This window comes from Phalaenopsis equestris, unplaced genomic scaffold (genome assembly GCF_001263595.1).
Source record: "Phalaenopsis equestris unplaced genomic scaffold, ASM126359v1 Scaffold000144, whole genome shotgun sequence".
Lineage (NCBI taxonomy): Eukaryota > Viridiplantae > Streptophyta > Magnoliopsida > Asparagales > Orchidaceae > Phalaenopsis > Phalaenopsis equestris.
The window spans coordinates 114,031-127,573 of NW_018164586.1; the positions used below are offsets into that span (position 1 = coordinate 114,031).

Consider the following 13,543-nt stretch of genomic DNA (forward strand, 5'->3'; position numbering starts at 1 on the left):
GCGCGGCGTCGTAACAAAATGAGTGTCCTCCCTAGTCAAAATCGACATTCCGGTCTCGCTGACGCAGTCCGTTTTGTTATCCGGGGTCGCTCGGACGACGTCGTCGACAATCGGGCCAAAAACACATCAAAATTCAAATTTCACAAAATTTCGACCCGTGATCGATCGTTTCAAAAGGTTTATTCGAGTCTTCGACAGGTAACAGTGCAAGCGATGTGAATTGTGGCGATCGGACGTGTCGATTCTCCGAATTGCAAGATTTGTGTGCGCGGGAGTGCGAATTATGCAGAAGGCCACCTTAAGGCTCAAAAGGTCCTATAGGAATTTCTTTTGGGTTTCCTCATGTTGGTTTCACTCTTCTAAGTGCTAGAAGTCGATATCACACATGAGAAACTCCAAAAGGGTACAGAAGTGAGTTGAATTTCTAAAACGAGGCGGGTCCCATTTCTAAGGTTCTAAGATAGTCAAAGGGAGATCCCTAAGGCTAGATCCTAAACCCTAAGAGGAAGACTAGACCTCACAAAAAATGAGGTCAACAGTAAATTTATGTGATTAAATCAATTTAAAATATAAAAAAAACCTGTACAAATATTGATTATGTTGGATGGATCAGTTAATAATAGGAAGCCACATTTTGGATGTTGCCTTTGTTGGTGAAACCTTCTGACTTGAGAAATTAATAAGAAAGCATTATGAGTAGATCATCTGTTGAAGCAAAAAATATTGGGTCGCAGCTGATTCGGCCTATAAGATGATGTGGGTGAAAAGTCTTTTTGAAGGGTTTGGTTTTATTGTAACTAGCTCATGATTTAAAAAAATGTGCTAATAAATTTGCTTTCTCTATTCTAGCGACCCGACCTTTTATAAGAGGACTAAGCACATTGAACATGACTATCATTTTTTTTTGATGAAGGTCATCACTCCTCTTTATGCTTACCACATTTGGTTAATATATTTATCAATTTGCTTGGACCTCTTCATTTCTTAAATTTATGTAATTTTTTTATTAAAATTTTGATCTAATTGGTGTATGAGCTCCAGTTTGAGGTAAATTTGTAGTATAAGAAAATATCTTGCATTCATTTCACTATTATATATAAGGGGTTCTCTGGTGAATAATACACATCAAAATATTCTCTTCTAACATTTCCTCAATTTATTTTTTAGGTTGTGCATCCAAAAGTTACTTATTTTTTAACTAGGGCATGTGGTTAAATCTCGATAACCATATGTTATAGGTATTCTTCGAATCAAGATTTTTTCCACCTGACAAAACTTCTCTAGTTCTTATTTTCATAATAATATGTTTGAATATTGATGTTTTGTGCCACTATTGATGGTTTCATGGACCGGGAAAGTGCATTTATTTGTATTAATATGCAACAAGTCCATTTGCATTACCTTTTTATTATTTTATGTTCACCCTCTAAAATTTATCTTCATATACTTTTAAAAATGTTATTCTCTTATGAGATGTACATCTAATTTTGTTTCTTAAATCAGATGGCTTCTGTGTCAAATGATTGGATGGAAACTTCTTTAAGGTTGAGTGTCCCTCTGGTTGATGTGGATAAGGTATGTTTGTTATGGCTAGTGTATTATTGATGATTGTATGGCATTTCTAAGCTTCATTCAGTTGTGATCAGAGTGTATGCTATTTGAAAATGAACTTTCTGTGAAAGAAAATGATACATATTTTTCATTCGTTCTCATTGCTAGCTTAATTCAACGCTACACTTATATTGTATTTGAATATGTGTTTATTCATGCACATATAAAAATTATGAACACACACGTCTGCGTGGACATATTACCATGCGCTTATGGAAATATACATGCACATAAACATTGCTATTAGAGCTTGTTTTCATTTAATTCACCTCCATCCATATATATATTAATAGAAAGAGCAGCTCGTGGCTCCTTACGCGTTAATATCAAAATGACGGTTACAATAGGTTAGTGGGAAACTTGGATCCCCGCTAAAAATAAAAAAAATACATAAAGCCCTAGGGGTTCCATTTTCCTTAATACAACTCCACCCAAAAAAGGAAAATTGCTGGAATAAAAGTAAAATTAACCTAAATATACATGTATCAAACCAAAACGTATACCCAAAAAAGTGACGTATATCCTCTATGAGCATGTATATCAAAAGAAACAAAGATAATAGAATCTGTATGCCAATCAACGACATCTCGAAAGCAGGAAACCACAGTATGACCCAAAGAGTCCAAAACCTGCAACTCAAAAAGACTGAAGAAACAATAAAGAAAGAATAAATCCAAGTGGTTAGAATAGAAATAGTGGTCCTCGTTCCTCCAACCCCCCAAGCAGCAAAGACAATCCAACCGGGCCTAAAAAGCCCACCCATAAAATCAGTCCTATTATTGTATCCCCCAATTGCCATATCTCCATTATACAATCTCCAAACCATCATTGCAAATGTAGCAAAGGAGCACTGGGCCTCCATGCTTAAAATATAAAACCAAACAAAAAACACCCAACACAGTCCCCCAGCCCGTAACCAGAGAAAGTCCCCAGCTCCACAACCACAACCACCAACAAATAAGGAGCCCTGGGCCTCCCAAATAAAAACAGATACACCCAACACAGCACCCCAGCCTGTAACCCGAGAAAAACCCCAGCTCGATAACCACGGCCAACATCCAATAGGGAGCCCTGGGCCTTCCAAATAAAGCACAACAGATATAGCAAAGGAGTCCCAGACTTCCATGCCAATGATAAAATACTCTTCATCACAACAAACAAAATGATAAATAGCCATATTCCCAGAGCACCGGACCTCCAAATTACCCAGAGATGAGTGAGTGAGAGAGAAGTTCAGCCTAATTAAAACATGGGCCGATCCAAGCCAGTCGGCCACCCATAATTCATCAAGATGAGTCATTTGTACAAATAAAAGGAGCATCAATATTTTCACCAACCAGCAGAGTATAAAGGGTAGGGGGGAGTAGCTCCCACCCTACAAATTTGACTAGAGCCACCCAAATTAGCAAGTCAATTCGCGGGTTGATTACCCTCGCGATAGATGAAATTCCATATAACATTCATATTAGAAACTAACTCTTTAAAATCCTAATATAATAAAGAATATCTCATGGGGTGTCGGCACCAATAGTTTAAATATCAATCAAGATATGATTGTCACATTCAAAAATAATATACTTCCAACTGAGAGAATGAGCCAATAATGCAGCAGTTAAAATAGCTCGAGCCTCAGCCTAAATAGGGGAGTTCGCATGTGAAGGAGAAGAGAAGAAGAGTATACACTTTCCGTGGTGATTCCTAGCAATGCCCCCACATCCAACACTAGAGACTTTCCAACTCCGATCAATATTAAATTTAATCCACCATCTAGGAGGTGGACTCCATTTGACCAAGGTAGGTGGAGGCAGGAGTCTCCTTACCTCCAAATTCATATGCCCCAAAGCAAGAAAATAATTAATTCCCGAAAAGAAAGCTTTTTTGGAATTCCCAAATCTCCATAATTTATTAATGTAAAAAATGATATTAGTGAAAACCGTCATTTTGTTAATTTCCTTACCCTCATGAATAGTATCGTTCCGAGCCATCCAGATAAACCAACAAATGATATAAGGATATATTTGCCAAAAGTGTTTCTTCTTACGGTCTGGATTGCAAGTCAAGGTAGTGAGAAAAGATTCCTCTCAGGAGAAACAATAGTACCAGACCATAACCTAGCCCTTCTCCAAATAAATAAAGAAAAGGGACATGAGAAAAAGGTATGTTCAATGGTCTCCTCCGCCATAAGACACAAGCAACACCTTGAGGCTATTCTCAAACCTTTCATCTTAAGAATATCATCACAAGTTATGATAGAATGAAAAATACTCCAAGCCAAGAAAGACATCGACGGGGTTAAAGCACAACTCCACACCCTCTCTCCCCAAGGGGTGTTTCGAAAATTATAACGAGAGGCATATAAGGATTTAGTAATAGAGCTTGTCATGGGTAATTTCAAATAAGGAGTATCATGCAGATGAGGATCAAAAGGTATAGTGGAAATGAAAGTAGCTCCCTCCAACCCCAATATATTATTAAAAAAAGGGAGAGTTCCAATGGTCGTCAATCCAAGCATATGAAACTTTGAGGTTAGAAAACCTCGTATCCCTCGTATTCAGCAAAACATGAGACCAACAATCGTGCCAGAAAGATAGGTTACCTCGACCCACCTCTCAATAAATGAAGTTCTTTGCCCAATCTCTAACAGTAAGCAATCTCTTCCACATCGTGAAATTGCCTAACCGCCAATTCGTCAAAGCAGGATGAGAAAAGCGACAATACTTTCCTTGCATGAAGTTAGCCCATAACGACTCTTTTTTCCTGAAATTAAATCATTGCTTGAAAACATTGATATCTGTAATATGATGCAGAGATTTGAAACCTAGACCACTAACGCTTATGGGTTTACAAACATCCTTTCAAGGTAACCATCTTCTACCAGAATGATTTTCCACCCATAAGAACTTATTGAAACATTATTCAAGGGTCGTAATAGTGCACTTTTTGGGTTGGAGAACTTGAAAGATATATAAAGGAAGTGAATGAAGAATACTCCTAAGCAGTGTAATACGTCCACCAAAGGAGATTAAATTATTTTTCTAATCCAAGATTCTTTTCTGAATCTTTTCCACCACCTTGTCAAACTGTATACGTCTCTTCTTGCCCTTAAGGATAAAAACCCCCAGATATTTAAGTGGAAGAGTAGAGATGGAGAAACCCGTAAAATTAGCTATCCAGGAGGCATTAGAACGATTAACCATGTTCCCCAGATACATATTGCATTTATTAGCATTGAAAGAGAGGCCCGAGACAGATTGAAAATCAACCATGACATTATGAATCTCCACGCCGTATTCTTGCTAGCATTAGAAAATAGGATCATATCATCGGCATAAGCTAAGTGAGATACCATCATGTTAGATTTATGAGCATATTGCAATTTGGGGTCCCTCCTGAAAAGCTTGTTAAGAAGACGGGAGAGATAGTAAAAAATTAAAATAAATATAGTAGGGGATAGAGGATCTCCCTGCTTAATCCCATGGCTCGCACTAAAAAAGCTTTGAGATTTGCCATTAATGAAAATGCTGTACTTACAATGAAGCCAGGAATTTATAATTTTGCAGAACTCTTAAGAGAAGCCATGAGCATGGAGAATCTTCAAAATAAACTCCCAGCTAATCGAATCATAAGTCTTACGAATATCCAGTTTAGTAATCATGTTGCCCCCTCTACATTTTTTATCAATATCAAATATATATATATATATTAAAAGAACAGCTCGTAGCTCCTTACGCGTTAAAAATTAAAAAGTTACAGAAATGAGGAGGGATAGTGAAACCCCGACTAGTAACAAAACAGAAAAATCAAAACTTAGGGGTTCCACTGTCCGCATTACAACACCACGCAAAAAGCTTAAAATACATGTGTAGATCCTAAAGTATACCAACGAAAGAAGTATACCCAAAATATACATGTATACCAACCACAAAAGACCACAAAAAATTTTTGAACATTATAAAAATAAAAGTGCAAAGAAGCTAAGTCCAAGATATATCCAACGACTCCCGCCAAAACATGCAAATCGATCGATGTCAGCATCAGTAATATTCAAGTAATATTGGGCATGACAATGTAGGCTAATCTCTATTGACAGCTCCCAAAAAAACAAAATCCATCTTCCATGGAATAACCATAAGTGGGCAGTACAGACATCAAGCATATGAGTTCCACATCTCCAGATATCTGTAAAATCTATAAGAGAACTCCTTGCCAAAATAGTTAATACAATACAATATATCAGGTAACAATAATTGTGCATCAATAGCATATGGCCACACGGAGAAATCATCCAGTCACCAAAGAAGTGTAGAGCCGCAATAACCGTAATGATGAGAGACCTCCCACCCAAAGACAAAATAGTGACCAGCAAAGTGATCCAAAGCTCAGTGCAAATAATAAGCTGGCCCCCGAAACATAAGCCAAGCCAAAGCATTCTACCAGCGAGCCCTCATAAAAATAGACCAAAAAGAGACAAAGAAGTAGAAAAATTAAAATCTATGTAGCAATGATATCCTGCATCCAACCGTAAATGCCAGTCCCAAATAAACTCCAGAATACCCAAGCTACGAATCAAGCATTGCTCATACCACCAAGGAAATGGCCACTGCCAAGTCTAAAACAACCCCCAAAAGAAATTGAAGTCACAGTAAACATGCGAAGAACCCACCTCACCACCAAAATCCTTCCAAGTTTCCATCATGATACATTCTTCCCAACTATGCAAAGAAAATGGAGACCTCAGAAAACCATAATCACGCCCGTGTGACTCTACCAAAAAATACACCATAAGTTCAACAAAATAAGCCCAAATAAATTGCAAATAATGAGAGCCACCGTAAGGCAACCTTGTATCAGATGCCGCAAGCCACATCAACAAGTAAATAATATAAATAATATGTAGTGCTGAGAGCCACCGCAACAAGTAATGGCAATTTGTGGCCGTAGTCTCAAAGCCTCAATTAGTATCGCAAGGGTAAAAGCAAGCTTTACATTCAAATATGTTCACAATATAGCTTATCAGTATGACTTTTGCTGCAATTACCAAATTCATAACCCAGCCTGTGCAACATAGTCCCCATAGACAAATATGTAGCAGTCCTGCCCGTAAGCCCAAAAAATGCAACCCACATAAAGTAAACTATTGGTGCAGCCAACACCAATCATACCAAGCTCCAAAATATAACCAGTGAGCGCATACTTGATAGTGTGTAATAAAAAAAGATAGCCAAATGTATGACTAAAAGCCCAAACCAGCTAATAGAGAAAGTGGGGTTCTTCCTTATAGGCACAAAACCGAGAAGCGAAAGTCCATAGCACAGATAATACCAGTGCTAGGCTCCCATAATCTTAATCCTAAGTAGAAATAAAATACCTTCCAACTTTAAAACCCAAAGGAGAAGGCCCAATAGAATGTTGAGATCCATAACCCGAGAAACAAAAGCCAGACCCAAAAAATCCACAAATGAGTCCAATAATAGGACTAGCTTCTCAAAATCGAACAAAAGGAACCTCCAAATCATTTTTAATAAGTTTATGCAAGAAAGAGGAAGGAGTGTTACCAACAACAGCATTTTGCAATCTCCATTTGGCCAACCAATCTACAGATTTATATCCTTCTCTATAAGTAAAAGTAAAAATAATATTTGATTGATATCTCTCAATAGTTAATTTGATTCTGTTTAGCAAGGCAATGATATACCACGGAGGATTAATCTTAGATAAAAGAATGTTAAAAAAAATTTTCGAATGAGTTTCCACCACAATACCCTTTAAATTTAAAGATGTAGCCAAGTGAAGAGCAGCAAGCATAACAGCAGTTTCAGCCTCAAGTGCAGAGTTAGCAATATAAGGTGACGCAAAATAAGCTATACATTTCCCATAGGTATCTCTTAAAATCCCTCCCATACCCGTATAGGCATTGGAAAAGCTCCCATCAACATTAATCTTATACTAACCATGGGGGGGTGGTGCCCATTTGATCAAAATGGGTTTCCTACTCTTATCCCCAATAGTTGGAGAAGCATCGAGTCCAAAGGAGGATTTCCAAGCCTTTTTAAAATAAGCAACCGCAAAGATGGTAGTGGTAGAGGGGTTATGACCAGTATCTTCATATTTATGACTGTATCTTGCCATCCAAATGAACTATAAAACAATAACAGGAAAACATAATTGCTTTTTGAAGGAGGGATCAAAACCCTTCCAAGTCTCAGTAGCAGATTTAAAATTTAGATTATTAGGCCAATGAATCCCAAAATAGCATCCAATACGATTCCAAACCTCTTTAGCAAAAGGGCACTCAAAGAAGAAATGATTCAAAGATTCAACATTTTTTTTGCAGTTGTAACAGTAGGAGACAAGTTTCAGCTCTTTTAACTTCAGAATATCATCAAGAGGAAGTAACTTGTGAAAGTATCTCCAAAAGAAAAATGATATAGAAGGAGAAATAAGTTTATGCCAAATGTGAACATGCTATTTCCATGGATTGAAAGATAAAAGCCATTTAGTAACTGAAGTGTTAGTATGATTCTTCCATAAAGGAAGATCTTTATTGTTTAATTTAACAGGAAATTTAGCTATGACAGGAGCAATTTCGCCTGTTAAAGAGTTCAACATATCAAGATTCCATTCACCATTAGTTCAGCAATCAGACACCAGTAAATTAACATCATAATCCTGAGAGTGCAAATTAGAAAATATAGAGAGACCCCAATCATCTTTCGAAAATGAAATACTACCATCTCCATTTTCCCAAAACATGAAATGAGAAGCAACCTCACAAGCAAAAATAATGGCTTTCCAAAGCCTAGAGTCTCCTATTTTCCAAATAACAGTGGAAGGATGTGAAGATTTGCAGTAGTTATGTTTCATAAATTTAGCCCGCAGAGACTCACCCTTTCGAAATTTAAACCAGAGTTTACACATATTTATGTCGATAGTATGTTGCAACGTTTTGAAACCAAGCCCACCAGCAGAAAGAGGTTTACAAGCATAGTGCCACGTAGTCCAACTTTTAGTATTTCTAGTGCCCTTCCAAAGAAATTTATTAAACATATTTTCAAGAATCCTTTGAGTACTCTTTTTGGTTTTAAGAACCTGCATCATGTAAAGGGGGAGAGTGCAAAGCACACTTTTTAATTGAGTAAGCCTACCCCTATTAGAAAGAAAAATGTTTCTCCAATCATTAATCTTAAGTTTAATCTTGTCAATCACCTCATCCATCTGAGTTTGCTTAATTCTACCTCTGAGAATGTTGACCCCAAGATACTTTATGGGGAGCTTAGAGATTTTGCAGCCAGTATAATTAGAGGCCCAAGCAGCAGTATTAGGTGGAGCACTTTTACCAAGATACATAGAGCACTTAGCCAAATTGAAACCCATCCCGAAAGCATTTTGAAAGTTTTTTAACATAGCCATAGTAGCTTTACTAGCATTTAAAAACAATATGACATCATCAGCGTAAGCAAGATGGCTCACAATAATTTTAGACTTGTGAGAGAATTGAAGATAAGGTCGCTCATTATGCATCTTGTTTATAAGACGGGATAAATAATCAAATGCAATTATGAAAATTGTGGAAGAAAGAGGGTCTCCCTGCTTTATGCCCCTTCCAGTAGAAAAAAAACCATGAGCTTCTCCATTGATCATCACAATATAGCTATTATTGGACAGCCATCTGTGTATGAGAGAACAGAAATCCTGTTTAAAACGTTTGGCTTGCAAAATGTTTAAAATAAAGTCTCAACTAATAGTGTCGAAAGCTTTCTTGATGTCAAGCTTGAGGACCATGTTGCCCCCTCTGTACTTTTTGTCCAGTTCCTGATCATTTCTTGGGCTAAAAGAATATTATCAGTAATATCCCTTCCCTTTATGAAGGCAGACTGCTGTTCAACAATGATGTGATTAAGATGGGGCTGCAATCTGCTTACAATTATCTTGCTCATGACTTTAGATATCACCGTGGTGAGAGAAAGAGGCCTAAAATTATCCCAAGTGATCTTATCATTACCTTTAGGAATAAGAACAATAAGAGCCAAGGTGAAATATTTTCCAAGATTGCTTCCAAGGAAAAAACTTTGAATAACAAGAATAACATCCTTCTTTCTTCTTTATAACCTCCCAAGCATGAATATAAAAAGCAGAAGAAAAGTCATTAGGGCCCGGGGCTTTATTGGGGCAAATAGATTTGAAGGCATTCAAGATTTTCTGTTCATCTGGAGGATAAACCAAATTAAGATTATTAGCATAGTCATAGTCATTCTTAAAATAAGCAGGATCAACAGGCGTAGTGTGAGTAGAAGTGTGAAATAGTTCAGTGTAGAAACTAACAACACTATCACCAATCTCTTTCAATTTAGTTAAAATGCTCCTATCAACTTTTTTAATCTTTAAGATGCTATTGATATTCTTCTATGCTTAAGAGTAGCATGAAAATATTTAGTGTTTCTATCCCCAACAACAAAAGAAGAGTCATTTGCTTTCTGCTTTAGCAAGTTTTCCTCTAATGCATTAGCTTCCAATAGATCTAAATGGGCTTGAGCAATATTTTCCATCAAATGAGGAGAAGCATCAATTTGAGCTTCCAAAGAATCCACAATTTTTTGAGCATCCTTAACTTTTTTATGAACATTACCAAAGACTTGGTAATTCCATTTAATTAGGTGTGCAACCACTTTCTTATGCAATTACCACAAGACAAACTAAGGATAATCCGCACCATCAAAATTCCAAGCTTGTTTCACCAAATCAAGAAAAGTAGCATGTGAAGTCCAAACATTAAGGAATTTGAACCTAGAAATGGTCGGCTTGACAGTGAAAGCCAAAGTGAGCAGTATAGGATTGTGATCAGAAGTGACATGGCTCAAATGTTGCACCTTCACAATAGGAAAATAACTTATGAAAGCTGAATTAGCCAAGAAACGATCCAATCTTTGATAAAGAAAACCCCACCCCTCCTCCAAGTGTCCAAGTGTAAGGAGAACCAGTATAGCCCAAATCATATAGAACTTCATTAGATAAAGAGTTAGAAAAACGATTTATAAGAGCCGGCTCCACTCTACCCTCTCCTTTTTTTTCCATCGGTTTCATTATCATATTGCAATCTCTACCTACAAACCAATTCTCTCTTAAGAGACGTCCCATTGACTCTTTTTTTTGCCAAAGTAAATTTTTTTCATGCATAATAGAGCTAGAGTAGACAAAGGTGCCCCGCCCTTGAAAACCATCAAAACAAATTTGAGTAAGAATGTATTGATCGTCATCCTCAATAATGGAAAGATTAACAATGGGCCTCTAAAAAACCCAAATTTTGTTGTCAACGTTGCAATAAGAGCAATAGCCTTTGAATTTGTTAAGGATCCTGTGCTTATTCACATGAACCAATGACTCCAAAATAGCAAATATGAGTAAATTGTGGACCCTACACAAGTTTTTAAGCCTATTAAGGGAGTTAGGGTCCGCCACTCCTCTAATATTCCAAACCATAATATTAATCATGATGTCATGAGCCAACCCTTCTAGAAGACCTAGTAGGGTTAACCAACTGTTCTCCATCTGAGTGATAGATGTCTTCCTGTATGATGTTACTAGAGTTGAGTCTAGATAACTCAATGTTACGTTTGGCATTTTTCCGGGAGTGCTTTTGTACTTGCCATTCGTTTTCTAAAATTAATGTAGCATTATCAAGAGCACTGTTTATTTCAGACTGTGATCTAGCCAAAGAAGTATTCATCATGATATTAGGAGGAGGGAAATGTTCGATGTCTTTAGCAAGTCCTGCAAAAGAAGAGTGCCTAATAGTAGTGTTAGCATCCACATGTTCCTCATTGAACATAGCTTCATCCGATCCCATAGGAGGTGGGTGTTCATGAGAGCTAGTTGCTTTATGATTGTCATAAATTTCAGCTAACTCCACATGCTCAGAGACCTGCAAATATTTAGGTGTAACAGTGTTATCCGGTTGTGTGGCTTCAACTCCTTGAGGCCCATCTTTAGTAATCAATTGTGAAGGAAAAGCCTCATTACAATTATTCACTGTATTCGTAACCAAAGGCTGCAAAGTAGAGATAACATTAGTATCAAGTTTTTCAATTGAGTCATTTCTAGTTTCAACCCCAATAGGATCTGCATGCGGCTCAACAACAATTTTATTTATAGGAATGCTAGTGTGCCCCGCATTAGGATTGTTTTTGAGTTGAGGATTCAGACGAAAGCATGAAGTAGTTTGATGCTCAAACATAGAATGATGGGTACAATAAGGAGAGTGTCTTTCAATCTCAAGAGGCTGCCAATAGCCCTGATGTTGCGAGCCTATCCAAATTTCATTACAGAAAGCCTGAGTAATATCACGTTCAACCAATACACGTGCTTCTGATGGTCTCGACATGGTAAAAGTAGCATGATTCATTTTCAAAGGTTTCCCAAACGCAGCTGCTAGAGAAAAGATTATGTCATGATTAAAAAGATGAAGTTTTAGCCCTGGGAAACGAATCCATACTGGAATAATTGGCAACTCCGCTTTAGGATCAAAATGGATAGACCATTTTCAAAATTTCATCAAGCTATTCTCCACCCACATAAACCTTTTAGCAAAGAGGCGGGTGTAGTCCTCATCATTAGCTAATTGAATGAAAATATGTCTACCATCAATAATACCAACTTTCCACCACCTTTTTAATTTTAACATATCAAATTCTCTTCTAATAATCTCCACTTTAGGAATACCATAAGTGAATTTACTAACGAGGGCAAGACGACAAGAAGAAGCAAGAACAGAAGTTTCATCCTCAGTGACATAGAGAGCAAATTTGCCATTTTTTTTGCCTAGTTTTTTTGATGAAAGTATAATCACCGCCAACAGTAAGTGTGCATGGAAGCTTTGAGGGAAAAATTTCGATGAAGGTGTTGACGAACCACCACCTCCATCTAAAACGACATCAACAAAAGTAAGAGAAATCGACGGCATGCTCGAATCTTGAAAACCAAAGCAACGTGAAAATCACACGACAAAGGGGAAAAAACGAAATACGGATCTCTAGAGGTGATGGAAGGATCTCACCAGCCGATTGAAGGAGCACCATCTTCAAACGCCTGAGATCGCCCGAAAATCGCCGCAAAACCCTACCAGAGCTCCGTCTTCCATCGCTTTCTATATTTTATATATATATATAAAACATAGTGAAGTGATCATCTCAGGCTGCCTTTTTCTATAGGACTGTTGTAAAACTTACAATTAGGCCGATATACTATTCGAATTTCTATAAGTGAGGATGTAAGCCCCAACCGTCCTTGCATTTCAATGGATATAGCTTTAATTATCTTTATTCTCACCAACACAAAGCCTTTAAGCTCATGAACCTCAACTTAAAATCAGTTCATTTTATCTACATGGTAAGGCCGTAAGGTCATTAGGCTTTGTTATTCCTTGGGATTATAAGTCTCGTTTATGAGCCTTAACAACATATATAAGCCACATTTCTATTAATTCAGGTTGGCACAAAGCAAATAAACCTTTTTAATGAAAATTTGAGCCCTTCAACAGATGTAATCCTTATTCCAGTTAATTTTTTCTTTCTTCCAATGGACGTAAGTCCCAACTTAAACTATACTCAATTCTACATCCAAGCTAACAACCCCACTAATCAAAACCAAATAGGACAATAAAGAAAATATACAATTGCTCTGTCTATTTGGGATACCTTAAAGGAAAAGAACAAAAATAAGCTTAAGCAACTTAATTCAGTGGAGCTTTCTCTTATAAATTGAAAATCCATCTTGATGGTGAAACAAAAGATGAGGGAGAGGAATTATTTCTATATCAGCCCAGATGACTTGTTCTAACTTGTGAGATAGTTGGTCCAACACCTAATTTTATAACACAATAGTTAAAGAAAGTCTACATCTACTTGTCGGCGCTTAAAAAAAAAAGGGGAAGGGAAAG

The 13,543-nt window shown here is 37.1% G+C and overlaps 1 protein-coding gene across 2 annotated transcripts in view; it reads left to right on the plus strand.

Annotated features, from left to right (window-relative positions):
• The window catches only part of LOC110021767 (carnosine N-methyltransferase-like), an 81,690-nt gene that overhangs the window by 25,748 nt on the left and 42,399 nt on the right, over positions 1–13,543 (plus strand). The window contains exon 7 of one of the 2 annotated variants that reach the window (XM_020720391.1): positions 1,504–1,575. The exons of the other annotated variant lie outside the window; for it this stretch is intronic. Within the exon in view, the coding sequence (XP_020576050.1) occupies positions 1,504–1,575 (72 nt within the window). The remainder of the gene's footprint in view (positions 1–1,503; positions 1,576–13,543) is intronic. 2 annotated transcript variants of the gene reach the window in all.